The sequence below is a fragment of the Pan paniscus genome, chromosome X (genome assembly GCF_029289425.2).
Source record: "Pan paniscus chromosome X, NHGRI_mPanPan1-v2.0_pri, whole genome shotgun sequence".
NCBI classification, from domain to species: Eukaryota; Metazoa; Chordata; class Mammalia; order Primates; family Hominidae; genus Pan; species Pan paniscus.
In genome coordinates this window covers 69,826,223-69,845,550 of record NC_073272.2, presented here as the reverse complement: position 1 = coordinate 69,845,550, position 19,328 = coordinate 69,826,223, and the positions used below count along the sequence as shown (strand labels likewise).

Here is a 19,328-nt window from a genome sequence, read left to right as displayed (position 1 = left end):
CTAAAGCTGCTCCTCTTTGAAGCAGCTTTAAGACACAGCTAAAAGCACAAGCAATTGGGAAGCACATGGAAAATGACAGCAGCATAACATCCTACTAGTGTGAACTTGAAGAAATCAAGTTTCGCAGGGTCATTGTATTAATAGTGTGGGAAAGTGCCTGGCACATACCAGGGGCCCAATATCTGTCCATTTCCTTTCCCTTCTCAGTGGACAGACTGCAGTCACTAAGCTAACAGAAAGCACTTACTCTTCAGTTGCCTGAGTTTACAGATAATAGGTGCCATTATTCATTTAATCCTCACAGCCCCAGGAGACAGCTTATCTACATACACCGAAGAAAAGGCAGCTCAGAGTCTTATTGCCCAAGGTCACGTCACACAGCCTGCAATTTTTGATTTTCTTATTTTTTAGTTTTGGGGGTGCATAGGTGTATATATTTATGGGGTACCTGAGATGTTTTGATATAGGCATGCAATGCATAACAATCACATCATGAAAAATGGGGTATCTATCCCCTTAAGCATTTCTCCTTTGTTACAAATTATACACTTTTATTTTTAAATGTACGATTAAATTATTATTGACTATAGTCGCCCTGTTGTGCTGTCAAATAGTGGGTCTTATTCATTGTATTTTTTTGTATCCATTAACCATCCCCATCCCCACCCCAGTACCCTTCCCAGTCTCTGGTAAATCTTCTACTCTATCTCCATGAGTTCAATTGTTTTGTTAGTTCCCACAAATAAGCGAGAACATGCGAAGTTTGTCTTTCTGTCAGCCTGCAATTTTTAAAGCCAGAATTCAAACCCACCTTGTCTGGTTTGCCTGTTAGATATCAGGATGTGTGAAGCTGTTTAACTGAGCTGGGCCTCCTGGAAGGCCCAATCTTCAACGGACTTGGACCATGGAGGTAATTCCAACCTGGCCCATTTGGGAATAAACTCAGGGTGGAGTTTCAAAAACAGGAAATAGGCCACTGCTAGAGGCAGGCTGGCAGCCACTGGAAGAGAGCGGAAAATGTTGCTTTCCAAATCCTTGGGGGATTTAATCTGTGCTCTCCCAGTTTCAGGAGCTTATGTTGTGAGGGTGAGATGACTCCTCATTAAGCAGTATACAAATAGATTATTGGTAGTCTTCTGTCATCTCCCACGAAACACAACCTCCCCCTCATCACCTGACAGCCCTCCACTAACCACCCTATAAACAAGAGGGAACTGAGTCTCCTTTTCAAACACCTCTCCTAAGCTAGACTGCAGAAGCTGGGAGGGCTGAGTCATCTTCCTCTTAAAAGAAAACCCGTGTAACAAAGCCACAGAAGTATGCTTTCTGTGCATATCATTTGTTTCAACACATGGCTGCTTTTATAGGATGCCAACGCAAGAGCTGAGGACACTGACTTCTCTGTTCCCCAGAAAGTAGGTACCCTGCAGTGTCATCTGTACTGTCCCCCTCCTCCACACCCATTATCTGCGTGACTGCAGGCACCTCACTAAGCAGCCAAACGACCACCACAGCACATTTACCCAGGCCATTAGTTTGGATTGTGCCAGGTATCTCACAGCATAGGCAAGAAGGGCCAATTGAAGAGTTAGGATGGCTGGGCGCGGTGACTCACGCCTGTAATCCCAGCACTTTCGAGGCCGAGGTGGGTGGCTCACGAGGTCAGGAGTTCGAGACCAGCCTGACCAACATGGTAAAACCCCGTCTCTACTAAAAATACAAAAATTAGCTGGGTGTGGCGACGGGCGCCTGTAATCCCAGCTACTTGTGAGGCTGAGGCAGGAGAATTGCTTGAACCAGGGAGGTGGAAGTTGTAGTAAGCTGAGATCACGCCATTGCACTCCAGCAACAGAATGACACTCGTCTCAAAAAAAAAAAAAAAAAAAAAAAAAAAAAGGCTATGGCCTGAGGCTACTCCTCACCCTAAGGGATATATGGTAAACGCATGAGAGTAAAGGCTCTGGCCTCAGATACATACACAAGGATGACTTTTAAGAGTGCCTCCTCTTATCTCTCATTTCTTCTGGCCAAGCTAGGACGAGGTAGATAGGACTGGGAAGTAGACTACATCCCCTTGCGGTCCATTCACCTTACAGCTATAGTTTCTGAGAATAGTGCTGTGTACCAGGGAAAGCTCTGGCTTTTATGATCTCCCCTTGTAGAGTGCTGGATTGCTTCATGGTGCAGGGTGCTACTTATATGGCTTCATATCATATGCCCAGTAGGAAGGAGAATGCCTGGGCAGATCTGATGCTGGACCAATTCACTGCCCACATCAAAGGGCACCTCCCCATAAGCCCAGAGACCCACAGCTAAATGTCCCCACTCCCCCGGCAAAAAAAGCAGCTGATAGCCATATTTCTGTACAGGCTCATATAATAGAGGGGACTTTTATTATTTTTTCAGAGAATTCGGATAGCCATAGATTATACAGAGCCATTTCTCAGCACTCTTTTCCTTCCACTTAAGAAACTGGAATACAACATGATGAGGATGATGCCAAAACAAGACTGCTGGTTCATATCATCTAGGGTACAAATACACACTTAATCACTTGACACTTTATTGAATGCAAAGCAAGATTTAGCATCTTTGCCCTCGTTGTACAGAGCTGAAGCAGGAGACCAGGGAGGGGAGGACTGCATGGTTTTCCTTGGCAGGGGAGTTGTGCACCCTGCAGTCCTGTGGTGTTGTGGGAAGATCAGCCCATGTTCTGTCGGTTGCCATAGCCCCTAGGATGGGTGTCCTTCCAGTCATCCCACTCCCGGGCTCTGTGGAGTGTTTGTTCATCATCCTCTTCCTCCTTTTCTTCTTGTTCTTCCTGTTGCTGAGCTGCTTTTCTGAATTCCTCTAAAGTGGAAAAATTAGAAAGGGAGGTGAGAAATTGAGGGAATGTTAATAAGTAACGTCAGGGGCCTCAGTTCCACTCTGAGCACAACCACATGCAATGAGAACAGGAATACAGCCAGCTGCCTACCCTGAGCCCGGCGGAAGCGGGGAGAGAACTTACATTACCTAATATATCGCATGTTAAAAAATAGTACGAAAGGATGCTCTGAGTGGTTTCCACAAGAAGGCAAAAATCATAAAAGGTGCCCCTCAGAATGAATTCTATTTTCAAAGAGAATTCTTGCAAAAATGGCCAACACCCACCCCCCCCAAGCCCCTAAACAAAAACATTACCACCACCACCAAACAACCCCTGCAATCCAAAAACAGGAAAGAAAAAATATTTATGAATTTGTGATTTGTGAGTTGCCAGGGGGGTGGGATTGCAGTTGACGTTTCCTCCTCCATCCATTTCCTTTACTATAGTCATACATAAGTTTTTGTGCATAAAATTGAAAATCACAGGGCAGTTGGACCTACCAGAAAAGAATGCCTACGTATTATTTTGCAGTGCTTGAAATAGGCTCTGAGGTCCAAATGGCACTTATCATGCAGTGTACACCCAAAAGAAATTAAACCAACTGCTGCATCTCTTTTGCATTTTTTTTCCTTTGTGAGGTAAAGCAGCATTTTCCTGGCTACGCTGACTTTGCTCATGAGAAAGAGTCTCATTACTATGAATGAAATGTGTGGGGATCTGATCTCTTCTCACAGCTCAGGAGTCTTTTTTTCTGAGATAGGGTTTCTCTCTGTTGCCTAGGCTGGAGTACAGTGGTGTGATCATGGCTAACTGTAGCCTCGAACTCCTGGGCTCAAGTCATCCTCCTGCCTCAGCCTCCCGAGTAGCTGGAACCACAGGCATGAACCACCACACTTGGCTAATTTTTACATTTTTTGTGGAGACAAGGTCTTCCCCTATGTTGCCCAGGCTGGTCTCGGCCCTCCCAAAGTGCTGGGGTTACAGGCGTGAGCCACCTTGCCTCATTCTTTTCTTTTAAACCCTTTACTATAAAATAAAACATGGTGGAAACCACACAAGTACATATAAAACAAATTTTTGTAAGGAGGCCTTATAGCCTCCACTCAGGTCAAGAAACAGATCTCCTGTATCCACCCTAAAAGCCTCTCTGTGTACATTATACAAATCAACTCTCCTCCCCTGCAAAAGTAACCTCTATACTGCTTTTTATAGTAATAACTTCCTAGAGTTCATCACAGCTTTATCACCCAAGTGCATACCACTAGACACTGTAATTGTCCATTTGTACATTCATTTTTTTACTCAATGTATTTTTTAGTACAGAGTTGTGCAACTATCACCACAATCCAATTTAAAAAATTCTATAACCCCAAAAGATCCCTTGTGCCCATTTACAGTTAATTCCCATTCCTTCCCTCCCTGCCCCCAGCTCCTAGAACCATGAATCAACTTTCTGTCTCCATAGATGTGCCTATTCTGGACATTTCATACACATGAAATCAAAATCATGTAATCTGTGATCTTTTGCGGCTGACTTCTTTCACTTAGCATCATCACCTTTTTTTGTTGTTGTTGTTGAGACAGTCTTGCTCTGTCTCCCAGGCTGGAGAGCAGTGGTGCAATCTTGGCTCACTGCAACCTCCACCTCCCGGGTTCAAGTAATTCTCCTGCCTCAGTCTCCCGAGTAGCTGGGATTAAAGGTGCCTGCCACCACACTCAGCTAATTTTTGTATTTTTAGTAGACATGGGGTTTCACCACGTTGGCCACGCTGGTCTCGAACTCCTGACCTCAAGTGATCTGCCTGCCTCGGCCTCCCAAAGTGCTGGGATTACAGGTGTGAGCCACTGTGCCTGGCCTAGCATCGTATTTTTGAGGTTAGCCTTGCCTATTTAAAAATGTTTTGATATCTTTTTAAATCTATGGGTTCCCCCTCCATCCCTTTCTTTCAAGTTATCTGTTGAAGAAGTTGGGGCATATGACCTGTAGAGTTTGTTTCCCAAAGACTGGATTTTGCTGATTGCATACTCATGATGCAGTCTAACATGTCCTCCTGTATTTTCTGCAGATTGGCAGCTGAATACAGAGGCTTGATTTGACTCAAGTTTGATCCCTTCAGGATGAATTATAATTATAGGTGGTGCTGCATTCCTTCATCAGGAGACATGTAAATATCTCTGTCTCGTTGTAATGTTAGGAGCTGTTGATGCTCAATGCCGAGACCCATTCATTTATTGGGGGGTTTCAAAAAGGTGATACCCTTAATTTTAACTTTTTAAAATTAACTGGAATACTTTTACAAAGAGAGCCTTCCCCTCATCAACTACTATTTGGTTACCTAGTAGAAAAGATAAAATACTTGACTCTTTCCCTTTATTTACCATTTCTCAAGATATTGGGTTCCCTTATTAGGCTCTGAGGTTGAATAATTTGGTCTTGTTTTATAATATAATTATGGGCTGGGCACGATGGCTCACACCTGTAATCACAGCACTTTGAGAGGCTGAGGTGGGAGGACTGCTTGAACCCAGGAGTTCGAGATCATCCTGGGCAAGATGGCGAGACCCTGTCTCTACAAAAAAAAAATTTACGACACTTATATTGGCTCAAAAAATTATAAAAAAGAAAAAAACTTTTAAAATCTGCCAGGCATGGTAGTGCATGGCTGTAGTCCTACTCACTCGAGAGGCTGAGGCAGGAGGATTGCTTGAGCCCGGCCTGGGCTCAGAGTGTGAGACCCACCTCTAAAAAAATAAAAAATATATATATATATAATTATGAACTTAGAGATTTAAACATATCTGATGAGTTTCAACCAGTTGCAACTATTATTATTATTTTTGAGACAAAGGAGTCTTGCTCTGTCACCCAGGCTGGAGTGCAGTGGTGTGATCTTGGCTCACTGCAACCTCCGCCTCCTGGGCTCAAGCGATTCTCCTGTCTCATCCTCCCGAGTGGCTGGCATTACAGGCATGTGCCACCACGCCTGGCTACTTTTTGCATTTTTAGTAGAGATGGGGTTTTATCACGTTGGCCAGGCTGGTCTTGAACTTCTGACCTCAAGTGATCCACCCACCTAAGCCTCCCAAAGTGCTGGAATTACAGGCGCGAGCCACCGCGCCCGGCCCACAATTATTGTTTTAAAAAACTATTTAAATCAACTTCTTAATTTTAGAAGTTTTCAATTTACAGAAAAATTGAGAAAACAGTACTGAGTTCCTACATAACCACACCCAGTTTCTTATTATCAACCTCTTACATTAATACAGTTTCTGTGATACAACTAATGAACCAATACTAATATATTATTAACAACTAAAGTGCATACATTACTCAAATGTCCTTAGGTTTTACCTAATGTCCCTTTTCCGTTCCAGGATCCTATCCAGGTCACCACAGTACATTTTGTTGTCTGTTTCTTTAGTCTCCTCTAGGATGTAACTCTTTCTCAGACTTTCCTTCATTCTGATGACCTGGACAGTTTTGAAGAGTACTTGTCAGGTATTTTGTAGAATGTCCCTCAGTTTGGGTTGCCTATTTTTTACAGAATTAGACTAGGGTAATGGGTTTTGGAGGACAATACTATATATGCTATCAACCTGACTTCACACTGATAATAACCTCGATGACCTGACCAAAGTGGTATTTGTAGGTTTCCAACTAAAGTTACTTCTCCTCTCTCCTTCCACATTGCAGTCTCTGGAAGCAAGTCACTAAGCACAGCCCACACTTTCGGGGTACACAGTCATGCTACACCTCCTTGAAGCAGGAGTATCTACATAAAATTAATTGAAATTTTTCTGTAGGGGAGATTTATCTCTTCTCCCTCATTTATTTACTTATTCAACCACTTATTTCTATCACAATGGACTTGTGTGTATTTATTTTATTCCTAGTGTGATAATCCAATACTGTTAAATTTACTTTCCTGCCCAAGTTCTCCCAGTTTTGGGCTGTGAGGGTGCAGCTGGCTCTTGTGTTCCTTTAACACCCCAACAGTTTTTTGAGCTCTTGTTTTCTAGTACAGAGAGCCCTGAGTTAAGATTTTTCAACTTTATGATGGTGTGAAAGTGATATGCATACAGTAAAAGCCATACCTCATATTTTGAGATATTCAATATTTTAGTATAAAATAGGCTTTGTGTTAGATGATTTTGCCCAACTGTGGGCTAACGTAAGTGTTCTGAGCAGGTCGAAGGTAGGTTAGGCTAAGCTATGATGTTGGGTAGGTTGGGTATAGCAAATGCATTATCAACTTAACAATATTTTCAACTTAGAATGGCTTTACCAGGATATAACCCCATCATACGTTGACTATCATCTGACTACGAGATGCTCCAGGTTCATCTTGTATATTCCCTGCCTCAGCCCTAGAATCAGCTATTTCTCCAAGGAGCCCTGGTTCATTTATTAGAGGATGGTATTAGAAACCAAGATTTGGGTGTTGGATGGACTTGTTGCTACTGTCAATTATCCTCTGTGAAACCGAATTGGCCAGTGGAAACATCTTTAAATTGGCTCGATATGACCCCAGTAGTCTTTGAAAGCTCCTTCCCTATCTTTTATGACAAGATGTTCCAACCTTATTTGTGTATTTCCTGCCCCAGAATTGTAGTCAGTTATTTCTCTAAGACACCCTGATTTCTTAAAAGAAAGAATATTGGGAAGAATATTTCTGTATCACAATTGGAGTTACTAGGTATACTCATTGCTACTGGGCTGGTCCTTGTTTCTAAGCCTTTTCAGTGAATAGAGCAAAAGCAGGGGTGGGTGTGTGTGTGTGTTTAGTTTTAAATAAAATTTCTCATGAGTTCATATGGAGTACTACAGGGTTTTAAAAAAATCTAAATTCTTTGGAATTACATCTGTATTCTTTCACATTAAAAGTCCTAGTTCTCAAAGACAGAGGATGATAGAATTAGATTATCTAATAATTGCTCATTTATATTATCTCACATTATACAGTCTTGGAATAATAACACTAACTTTGACACTCCACCAATATAATTACTGAGAACTGTTAAAATTTTGCATGATTTCCCCATTTCTCCATTTTTAAAAAGTTATCTACATTATCTGGGCACATAGGCATTACATACTCTATCTCCCTTTTAATCCTCATTTCATCTTAATTCTACAAGTAACTGTACATTTAACGCTTGCTACCTGTCCTTATTTCAATGTCTCTCAACACTTTGGCTGTCTGAAGCTCATTCTCTAGCAAATTCATGGGATGGTGGAACAATATTTCTTGAATTCCTGCATGTTGATAAATATCTGTACTCTTTATACTTGAAAGTCAGTTTTACCAGGTATAATGTTCCTTGGCTCACATTTTTTTCCCTCTGAGTTTCTTAGATATCTGCTATTCCATTTTCTTCTTTCTTCTGGCATAAAGTATAGATCTCAAAAAATCTGAGGGTAACCTAAGTTGCTTTCCTTTATAAATCACTTACTATTTTTACTGAGATGTCTGTGGCTTTTTTTTCTTTAAAGTTCAGAAATTTTATTAGACTATGTCTTGTTGGTCATTCTGGGTTATTTCCCAGGAACATGGTGTGATTTTTCTTATCAAGTGACCGTGGCGCTCGAGCCCTCCAGGACCAGGAGCTTAGGCCCCATGGAGAAGCTGGGCCTGGTTCAGGGGAGCAGTTGTGCCTCTTTGGTGCAGTGTCTCAGCCCCAGGGAACTGGAGCTTTGGCCCAGGGGGGCAGCTGGGACCCTGGTGCCTTAGCCTGCATGGCACCGGGTCCCTGGACCCCCCAGGGAAACACAGCCTTGGCTAATCTGTACACACTGCTCTCTGGGCCAAACAGCAATAGCACCCCCACCTCCCTGGATCTGGACCAGCCCTCCGGGGTCTGAGCCACTGAGGTGTCCCACCTTCCTGGGGAGCAAAGCCAACATTGCACTGCATCCCACCCCCTGGAGCCCAAGCCACAGCTATGCCCTACCATTCCTGGGGCTGTGTTGCCACTGCACCCGGCCTCATAGAGCTTCCAGGGTCCAGAGTCACCACTATACAGCATCTTCTTTCCTGGTGCCTGAATTGCCACTGTGCCCTGCTCCCTGGGGTCTGAGCGTCTGGAACACCCCTCCCTCCCCAGAGCCATGCCAGTACTATGCCCTGACCCCCAGGTTAGGAATCACAGCTACATCCCTGCCCCTGGGCCCAAGCTACTGAGAAGTGCCTCAGAGTCATAGTCCTTGGCTTGGTGGGAGAGCAGCATCCACCTGTGCCTGAGACTGAACCTGCACCCATGTCACAGGTCCCGCAGCAGTTCAAGAAGACACTGGACCCAGGACCAAGCTCCACAGCCACCCTGAGCACCTGTGCCTTGGAACACATCACTGCTGTGGCTGCCTGTGGGTCGCGTCACACCCAACACCAAGAGATTCCCCCCGCGCAACTTTTTTAATCCCAAGAAACTTTCCTTAATATTAACTTTTAGCATTTATTCTTTTTCCTTGCTTTGGCTTTCTTCTTCAGATAATCCTATTATCTATATGCCAGGTCTTCTTTACTATCTTTAGTATATGTCACTTTTCCTCAAACCCTGTTTATCTTTTTTCGTTTTAAAATTTTCCTTCCTTTTACCATAGTAAGGCATTTTCTGTTGTGTTCACTCATTCTTGTTTCCTTCTACTTTAGCCTATATTTCTGAAATGATTCATGTTCCCCAAGCTGTCATATTTCTGAGTTTTTCTAATCCTGTTTTATATTGTCCTTCCATGTCCTATGTTATTTTCTGAATATCTTCCAACTCTTTTTTGGATACCATGTTTCAGATTTGTTCTGTTTTTTTGAGCGTGTCTTTCTGTAGTGTTTTTCTCTTCTAATAATTTTGTGTAGGGTTTGACTTTGATAATTTTCTGTTCGCTTTTTCTCAGCTTTGTGCTGTATTTCACAATCCATAAAATCTACCCACTTAAAAGTATACATTTCAGTGTTTTTTGTTTTTTTTTATTTTTGAGACAAAGTCTCACTCTGTTGCCAGGCTGGAGTGCAGTGGCACGATCTCGACTCACTGCAACCTCTGCCTCCCGGGTTCAAGCCAATTCTCCTGCCTCAGCCTCCCAAGTAGCTGGGACTACAGGCACGTACCACCATGCCCGGCTAATTTTTCTTTTTTTTTTTGTATTTTTAGTAGAGACGGGGTTTCACCATCTTGGCCAGGCTGGTCTCAAACTCCTGACCTCGTGATCCGCCTCCCAAAGTGCTGGGATTACAGGTGTGAGCCAACCCGCCCAGCCCAGTTCAGTGTTTTATATTCAGAGTTGTGCAACCATCACCACAATCTGTTGTTCATTTTTATGTGAAATGTTTTCCTAAACTTGTAGAAAGAAGCATGGTTCAGAGCAGCTTTTCTAACTTCATAAGGGCTCCCTTTCTGCTGTTTTTATGTGAATTAAAGAAATATGATTACTTGCTTGATTGGAGTTCCTGGTTCTGGTCCTCTCTCCTAATTTCATCTGGACCTTTTCTTTCTTTTTCTATTCCTGTCCTGCTTAATCTCAATTCTACTGTCAGCAATTTCTCCTCAGTGTGAGTCCCTGTCCTGGAAGGGAGACCGGTGGATCAACTTCAAGAGTTCATTAAGGACTAGACTACTCTATCGCTTTCAGACCTTCTGACTATTGGACCCTCATACTCATCCCTCCCAGTTTCAACTGCGGTTCTTAAATTGGACTGCCATTCTTTCTAGGGAATACACTGTTTTGGAATTCGGTTTGTCAAGTTTTTCAGATGGCCTGTCAACTCTGGTTTTCTCCTGCACAGATGCCAATAACTGCTGGATCTTGTGGCTATGGGTAATTTGCCCTTACCTGTTTTTATTGTGAGGTTCATGGGGATACACTGCCACCTATTTTCATTATAAATATTGTCCATGGGTTTTTTCACATTCACTGAAGTGTAACATACATGTAGAAAAGTATACTAACATTTGTATAGCTCAGTGAACTCTCACATATTGAACACATCCATGTAATCAGTACCCAGATGAAGATACAAAATATTTCTAACTCCTCAGAAGACCCTGTAGGTCCAGTTCCATTCATGATCCCCAACTAAGGGTGAACACTTACTAGCTTTCAACCAGCACACACAAGTATTACCTGTTTGTTGAAGTTTGTATGAATGGAATCATACAGTATATACTCTTTTGCGTCTGGCTTTTTTCACACGATTCAGCTATATTTGTCACTTATAGCGAACAAACTATAGTTTAACCTTATTGCTACATAGTTTTCCATTGTGTGAATATACCAAAATTTATTCTTAATTCTATTATTTATGGGCATTTGAGTGGTGTGTATTCAGTGTGGACTATTACAAATAATGCTGCTATGTTCAATCTTGTACAGGTCTTTTGTGGACATATGGTCTCACTCCTCTTAGGTATATACCGAGTAGTGAAACTGCCAGGTCATGGGAGTATACACGTGTCCAATTTTTGTGCATTACTACCAGAACCATGACCACCCCTAGTTTCCCTGCCTTTATTTCCTTTCATCTATTTACTTTGGGCTTTCTTTGTTCCCTATGTCCCCACCCCCACCCTTGTTAAGGTAAAACCTTAGGTAATTGATTTTATCTTCCTTTTTTCTAACATAAGTGTTGAAAGTTACACATATTTCCATCTCAGCATTGCTCGAGTTGTATCCCATAAATTCTGATGCTGTACTTTCACTGTAATTCTGTTCAAAGTATTCTCTTTTATTTATTTTTAAATGGGCAAACATATATTTATTGTGTACAGTATGTTTTGAAGTATATATTATGGGATAGTTAAATCTAGCTAATTAAAAGATGCAGTACCTTACACATTGTTATTTTTGCAGTAAGAACACTTAACATCTACTCTGTATTTTATTTTTATTTTTATTTTTTTTGAGATGGAGTTTTGCTCTGTTGCCCAGGCTGGAGTGCAATGGCGTGATCTTGACTCACTGCAACCTCTGCCTCCCAGACTCAACCGATTCTCCTGCCTCGGCCTCCCGAATAGCTGGGATTACAGGCGCCCGCCACCACGCCCGGCTAATTTTTCTATTTTTAGTAGAGACGAGGTTTCACCATGTTGGCCAGGTTAGTCTTGAACTCCCAACCTCAGGTGATCCACCCGCCTCGGCCTCCCAAAGTGCTAGGATTACAGGCGTGAGCCACCGCACCCAGCTATTAACGATAGTCACCATGCTGTATAACAGATCTCTTGAACTTATTCCCAGTTAGAAGTATTTTCTAATTTTCTTTCTAATTTCTTCTTGGACCTATAGGTTATTTAGAAGTGTACTGTTTAATTTTCAAATATTTGAGAATTTTCTAGGTACATTATTGATTTCTAATTTAATTCCATTGTGGTCTGAGGACATATTCAGTGTGATTTCAATTTTTGAAAATTTATTGAGACTTATTTCATGGACCAGTATATGATCTACCTTGGTGAATGTTCCATGGGTATCTGAAAAGAAGGTGAAGGCATACCTCGTTTTATTGTGCTTCACTCTATTGTGCTTTGCAGAGACTTTTTTTTTTTTTTTTTTTTTAACAAATTGAAGGTTTGTGGCAACCCTGCAGCGAGCAAGTCTATTGGTGCCCTTTTTCTAAGAGCATTTGCTCACTTTGTGTCACTGTGCCACATTTTGGTAATTCTCAGTTTCTCAAACTTTTTCATTATTTCATTTGTTATGGTGATCTGTGGTCTTTGGTATTACCAGTGTAATTGTTCTGGGGCACCACAAACCATGCCCACAGAAGACGGAGAACTTAATGGGTAAATGTGTTATGTTCTGACTGCTCCACTGACTGGCTGTCCCAACCCTGCTCCAGGCCTCTCTGTTCCTTGAGACACAACAATATTGAAATTGGGCCAATGAATAACCCTACAGTAGCCTGTAAGTATTCAAGTAAATAATTTGAAAATTATTAGGCACAAACGCATTTATGACTGCTATGTCTCCCTGATAAGTTGCCACTTTATCAGTAGGAAATGCCCTTTTAAAATCTCTGATAATACCTTTTTGTCTTGAAATCTACTTTATCTGATATTACTATAGCTACTGCAGCTTTCTTATGCTTACTGTTAGCATGGTAGAGGTTGAGTATCCCTTATCTGAAATGCATGGGACCAGAAGTATTTCAGATTTGTTTTTTATTTTGGAATATCTGCATCATATCTGGTTGAGCATCCCCAATCTGAAAATCCAAAATGCTTCAGTGAGCATTTCCTTTAAGCATCACATTAGCCTTAAGAAGTTTCGGATTTTGGAGCATTTCAGGTTTTTCATTTTCAGATTTAGGATGCTCAACCTATATATCTTTTTTTTGAGACAGAGTCTCACTCTGTCACCCAGGCTGGAGTGCAGTGGTGTGGTCTCGGCTCACTGCAACCTCAGCCTCCTGGGTTCAAGCGATTCTCCTGCCTCAGCCTCCTGAGTAGCTGGGATTACAGGCGTGTGCCACCACACCCGGCTAATTTTTCTATTTTTAGTATAGATGGGGTTTCACCATGTTGGTCATGCTGGTCTTGAACTCCTGACCTCATGATCCGCCTGCCTTGGCCTCCCAAAGTGTTGGGATTACAGGCGTGAGCCACCTATATATCTTTTTTCTTCTTTTTATTTGTAACCAATCTGTGTCTTCGTATTTAAAATGTATCTTTTATAGACAGCATGCAGCTAGACCTGATAATCGATCCCTGACTTCTAATTCGAAGGTTTATTCTATTTACATTTGAGGTGCTCTGGATTTGGCCATTCTATCAGGTGTATAGTGGTATCTCAGTGTTGTTTAATTTGCATTGCCCTAATGACATGATGTAGAGTATCTTGTCACATGCTTATCTGTCATCTGTATACTTTCTTTGGTGAGGTTATCTGTTAAGGTTTTTGGCCCACTTCTTAATCAGGCTGCTCCCTTTTTTTTTTGAGACACGGTCTTGCTCTATCACCCAGGCTGGAGTGCAGGGGCACGATAATAGCTCACTGCAGCCTCGACCTCACAGGCTCAAGCAATCCTCCCACCTCAGCCTCCTGAGTATCTGGGACTACAGGCACGAACCATCACACTTGGCTAGTTTTTTAAAACTTTTTTTTTTTTTTTTTTTTTTTTTGTGGAGAGGGGTCTTACCATGTTGCTCAAGCTGATCTTGAACTCCTGGGCTCAAGGGATCCTCCCACTTTGGCCTCCCAAAGTATTGGGATTACCGGTGTGAGCCACCACACCTGGCCTAAAACTGCTCCTTTTCTTATTGTTGGGTTTTAAGAGTTCTTTGTATATTTTGGGTAAAATATACAAAGTCCTTCATCAGATAAGTCTTTTGCAAGTATCTTCTCCCAGGTTGTGGCTTGTTTTCTCGTTCTCTTGATAAATTATTTTTTAAGTGGCTGCTCTAGGAAATACAATGTTCATCTTTAACTTCCCAGCCTACTTAAGAGTTAAAATTATGTGATGGGGGCCAGGCGCAGTGGCTCACGCCTGTAATCCCAGCACTTTGGGAGGCCGAGGCGGGCGGATCACAAGGTCAGGAGATCGAGACTATCCTGGCTAACACAATGAAACCTCGTCTCTACTAAAAATCCAAAAATAAATTAGCCGGGTGTGATGGCGGGCGCCTGTAGTCCCAGCTACTCGAGAGGCTGGGGCAGGAGAATGGCGTGAACCCGGGAGGCGGAGCTTGCAGTGAGCCGAGATCGCGCCACTGCCCTCCAGCCTGGGCGACAGAGCAAGACTCCGTCTCAAAAAAAAAAAAAAAAAAATTATGTGATGGGGGGCCTCAAGGATGGTGCACAACAATCCCAGCCTCTTGGTATTCATGCTTTTATGGAGTCTCCTCTCATACTGTATCAGGGTTGGTCTATATGACTAATAGAATAGGGCAGAAGTCATATTCCAACATTAGGTTATAAAAGATATTGAGCCTTTTGATTTTGGTCATTCTCAGATCATTCACTTTGGGGAACGGAAGCTGTTGTGAGCAACCCTATGTGAGCCTCCTGTCCTCAGCTACATCGATGAGCTTGGCAGTGAATTATCTAGTCCCATCCAAGCTTCCAGAAGACTGCAGCCCCAGCTGACAGCTTGACTGCAACCTCATGAATGTTTCTGAGCTAGGACCACCCAGTTGCTTCTGAATTCCTCACCCTCAGAAACTATGATACAATAAATGCTGATTATTTTAAATTGCTAAGTTTTAGAGTAATTTGTTATACAGCAATAGACATGTATCGGTTCACATAAAACAGGAGAATCTCACAAACAAAATAGTTCCACTTACCCTGTCCTTTTTGCGATGGCTGTCACATATATTACACCTAATACATTATAAACCTCACAAGTCAATATTGTAATTTTTGCTTTGAGAAGCTACGTATAGTTTTTAAAAACTGGGTTGAGGAAGACAGTCCTTTGTATTTACCCACATAATTACCATTTCTGCTGCTCTTCACTACTTGAGTATTTACATTTCTATCTGATACCATTCCCCTCAGCCTGAGGAATTTCCTTCAGCATTTGTCTAATGCCAATTTTCTGGTGAAGAATTCTTTTAGCTCTCATTTATCTGAAAATGTCTTAATTTCATCTTCATTTTATGGATATTTTTCACTGGGTATAAAATTATACGTTGACAGGTTCCTCCCCCCACCACTTTGAAGCTGTTCCACCATCTCTGGCGCCCACAGTTTTTAATGGAAATTCAGCAATAATGTATATCCTTGTTCTCCTATTTGTAATGTGTACTTTATCTTTGGATGATTTCAAAATTTCCTCTTTCTCTCTGGTGTTCTGCAGTTTGAGTATAATGTGCCTATGTGTGATTTTGTTTGTATTTAAACTGTTGGGGTTTGCTGACATTTCTGAATCTTGGGAAATCTTTAGTCATCATTTCTTCAAGTTTTTCTGTTCCCTTCTTTCTCCTCTGGTACTGGCATTCCAATTGCGCATACATGAGACCTTTGTACATAATTCCGCAGGCCACTGAGATACTGCTTACTTTTATCCAATCTTTTTTTTCAAATTGGATAATTTCTATTGATCTTCAAGTTAACCGACAGGCTCTTCTGTCAGCAACAATCTGGTATTAAGCTCATCCAGTGACTTTACATTTTCAGATACTGTATTTTTCCAATCCAGAATTTGTGTGTATAGTTTCTATTTCTCTGCTGAGATTTCTTATCTTTTCATTAATTACAAACATATTTTGCTCTCTGCCCTTGAGGATAAAAATAATAGCTGCTTTAAAGTCCCTGTCTGCTAATTCCAACATCTGAGTTATCTTGGGGTTGGTATCCATTGATTGCCTTTTCTTTTGAGTTATGAGTCACATTTTCCTGTTTGTTTTTTTCATGTCTAATAGCTTAGGATTGAATTCTAAACGTGATAAATGATATATTGTAGAGATTCTGAATTCTGTTTCATTCCTCTAAGGAGTACTGATTTTTCATTTTAGCAGGCAATTAACTCGTCTAAAACCAAAATACCAAATTCTATCTCCCTTGCAATGGGCAACAGCTGAATTCTCCATTCAGTTATTTTAGCCTTAGTTGAGGTGCTTAAGAGTCCATTCTGTGCATGCATAGTCAGCCAGAGATTTCAGTAGGGTTTATATACAGAATCAGGGCATCTTCTCTGTGGTTCTCTCTTTTCTGGGATAACCTCCTTCATTTTTCAGTTGCTATTCACCCTGATCTCAGTTCTCTCATTCCTCAAACAGTAAGACTGCAAGTTCCTATCCAAGTTACATGCAGTTACATCATAGTAACTGCAGTCTGCCCACAGGTGAAAAGCTAATCCTTTCAAATTACCACTCTTCTCTTTTTGGTGCTATAGTAGAAACAGAACTGAACCTGGGAATTTGAAGGTCTGATTTTAAATCCTAGCCAGGCCACTTTAAGTCAGTTCCCAGTGACTACTTCCTCATTTTATTTATTTATTTGAGACAGGGTCTCACTCTGTCACCCAGGCTGGAGTGCAGTGGCGTGATCTTCGCTCACTACAACTTCTGCCTCCCAGGCTCACATGATCCTACCACCTCAGCCTCCCGAGAAGATGGGACTACAGGTGCATACCACTACGCTCGGCTGGTTTTTGTATTTTTGGTAGAGACGGGGTTTCGCCATATTGCTCAGGCTGGTCTCGAATTCCTGAGCTCAAGCAATCCGCCTGCCTCGGCCTCCCAAAGTGCTGGGACTACAGGTCTGAGCCACTGTGCCTGGCGCATCTTATTTATTTTTATTTTTGTTTTCACCTATTTGTCCCAGAGCACTTTCTCATCTTGAAATGAGAATAAGAATGTCTGCTTCATGAAGTTGTTAAGAGGATCAAATGAAGCTGAGCGCGGTGGCTGATGCCTGTAATCCCAATGCTTTGGGAGGCTGAGGCAGGATTGCTTGAGCCCAGGAGTTTGAGACCAGCTTGGAAAACACAGTGAGACCCTGTCTCTATTTTTCCTTTTTGAAAAGGATCAAATGGGATAATATATGAGATAAGGAAACTGAAGCTCAGAGGGACTAAGATATTCCATCTATTAAGTGATAGGAGGGCCAGGCGCGGTGGTTCACGCCTGTAATCCCAGCACTTTGGGAGGCCGAGGTGGGCCGATCACCTGAGGTCAGGAGTTCGAGACCAGCCTGGCCAACATGGTGAAACCCCATCTCTACTAAAAATACAAAAATTAGCCAGGCGTGGTGGCAGGCGCCTGTATTCCCAGCTACTCGGGAGGCTGAGGCAGGAGAATTGCTTGAACCCGGGAGGCGTAGGTTGCAGTGAGCCAAGATCGCGCCATTGCACTCCAGCCTGGGGGGCAAGAGCGAGACTTCGTCTCAAAAAAAAAAAAAAAAAAAGTGACAGGAGTTGGACTGTTCACCCAGGTCTGTCCATACTTTTTCGGTTATACCCTATTGCTTCCACCTTTTTGGTGGCCACCCTCTTCATCTTCCCCTTCCAAAGACAATTCCAAGTACCCACTATGATCCAATTACCAAGTTGGGCACTAAAGGTACAGTAAGTCAAAGTCCCTGCCCTCAATGAATTCCAAGTATCATTTCCTCCTTCTAAGTGTTGACTGCCCTTCAGCTTACACCTGCTTTTGGTGACTTTCCAGTACCTTCAGGTAGTTGGTTTTTAAAATATTTTGTTCAGTTTGTAATTGTTATCCTGTATGAGGGGCTGGCCTGATACAACCTACTCTGCCATTACCAGATGCGGAACTGCTATCCATAGATTGAGTTTTCTACACAGCTGCTCTGTTTTTATGTCATGACATTTGGAGAGATTTACAAACTATGCTATCACTGTCCCCATCCTCCCATAACCATTTGCTATTTAATAATAAACATAATACTGTCTAGAATCTTTCTATTACTCAGAATCTTTGTCCCCACTATTTCTGTTCCTAAAGGGCAACTATACTTGGTAAGAACTTAATTGCCAGGGAGTAAAAGACCAGTGGTACAACTATTTCCCTCCTACCCCGTCATACCTGGTGCTGCCTTGGCTATTCCCTGATCCGGTAATGCTCCATATTTCCGATGTTGCTCATACCAGTCACTCACCGTCATAGTTGCCAGACTTGGATAACCAGCTCCAAATACTCTGCAAAAATTACACTGCATTTAGAAAACAAAGAAACAAAAAAACAAAAATAACAAAAAAAACCCAGTACTATAAAAAGTCTCTCTAACAACAAAGTCTGTGTCCGTTTCAGCCTTGTTCCCTACCCAGTCAACTTCTGAGGAGTTGTACAAACTCATGGGAGGATATGTAAAAAGAGGCATCCAGAAAGGGGCATTAAAGTCAAGAGCTTTCATGAGAAGATAAATAGCCCAGGATCATCTCCCATTAAGCAATCCCAGAGGGCAATGCTCCACAAAGCAGTGAAGACACCGTGGAATGGGTATTTATAGTTGGTGACTCTGAAAGGTACAGAAAACAAGGAGACTCCTGCCACCCTAGGGAAACATATCTCAAGAACTCAGAATTAAATCATAGGGAGGCAAATATGTCCTTTTGAGAATCGTAGCTGAAGGCAGGAAGAGTGCCAATAATGTAATAATAAAAAAAAACTTTAAAGTATACAATTCTCCATTCAATTATTTTCCTTTTTTGTTTTATTTGCTTGTTTACATGTGTGTTTTTTTTTTTTTTTTTTTTGAGATGGAGTCTTGCTCTGTCGACCAGGCTGGAGGGTAGTGGGGTGATCTCAGCTCATTGTAACCTCCACCTCCTGGGTTCATGCAATTCTCCTGCCTCAGCCTCCCGAGTAGCTGGGATTACAGGTGCCTGCCAATACGCCTGGCTTATTTTCCTACTTTTAGTAGAGACGGGGTTTTGCCATGTTGGTCAGGCTGGTCTCGAACTCCTGACCTCAGGTGATCCACCTGCCTCGACCTCCCAAAGGGCTGGGATTACAGGCGTGAGCCACCACGCCTGGCCCATGTGTGCCTATTTTTAAGCTTGAGTTT

At 42.2% G+C, this 19,328-nt stretch overlaps 1 protein-coding gene across 2 annotated transcripts in view; it reads right to left on the bottom strand.

Moving 5' to 3' along the window:
• Positions 1 to 2,358: 2,358 nt before the first annotated feature.
• IGBP1 (immunoglobulin binding protein 1) overlaps positions 2,359 to 19,328 on the bottom strand; it is a 33,032-nt gene continuing 16,062 nt past the window's right edge. The window contains exons 6-7 of one of the 2 annotated variants that reach the window (XM_003820168.7): positions 18,347 to 18,459; positions 2,359 to 2,850 (exon numbers count right to left, since the gene is read on the bottom strand). In XM_003820168.7, the coding sequence (XP_003820216.1) occupies positions 2,702 to 2,850; positions 18,347 to 18,459 (262 nt within the window). In that variant the 3' untranslated portion in view covers positions 2,359 to 2,701. Of the gene's footprint in view, positions 2,851 to 6,221; positions 6,341 to 18,346; positions 18,460 to 19,328 lie in introns of those variants that run through there. The other variant, XM_063601606.1, reaches the window with a different exon arrangement.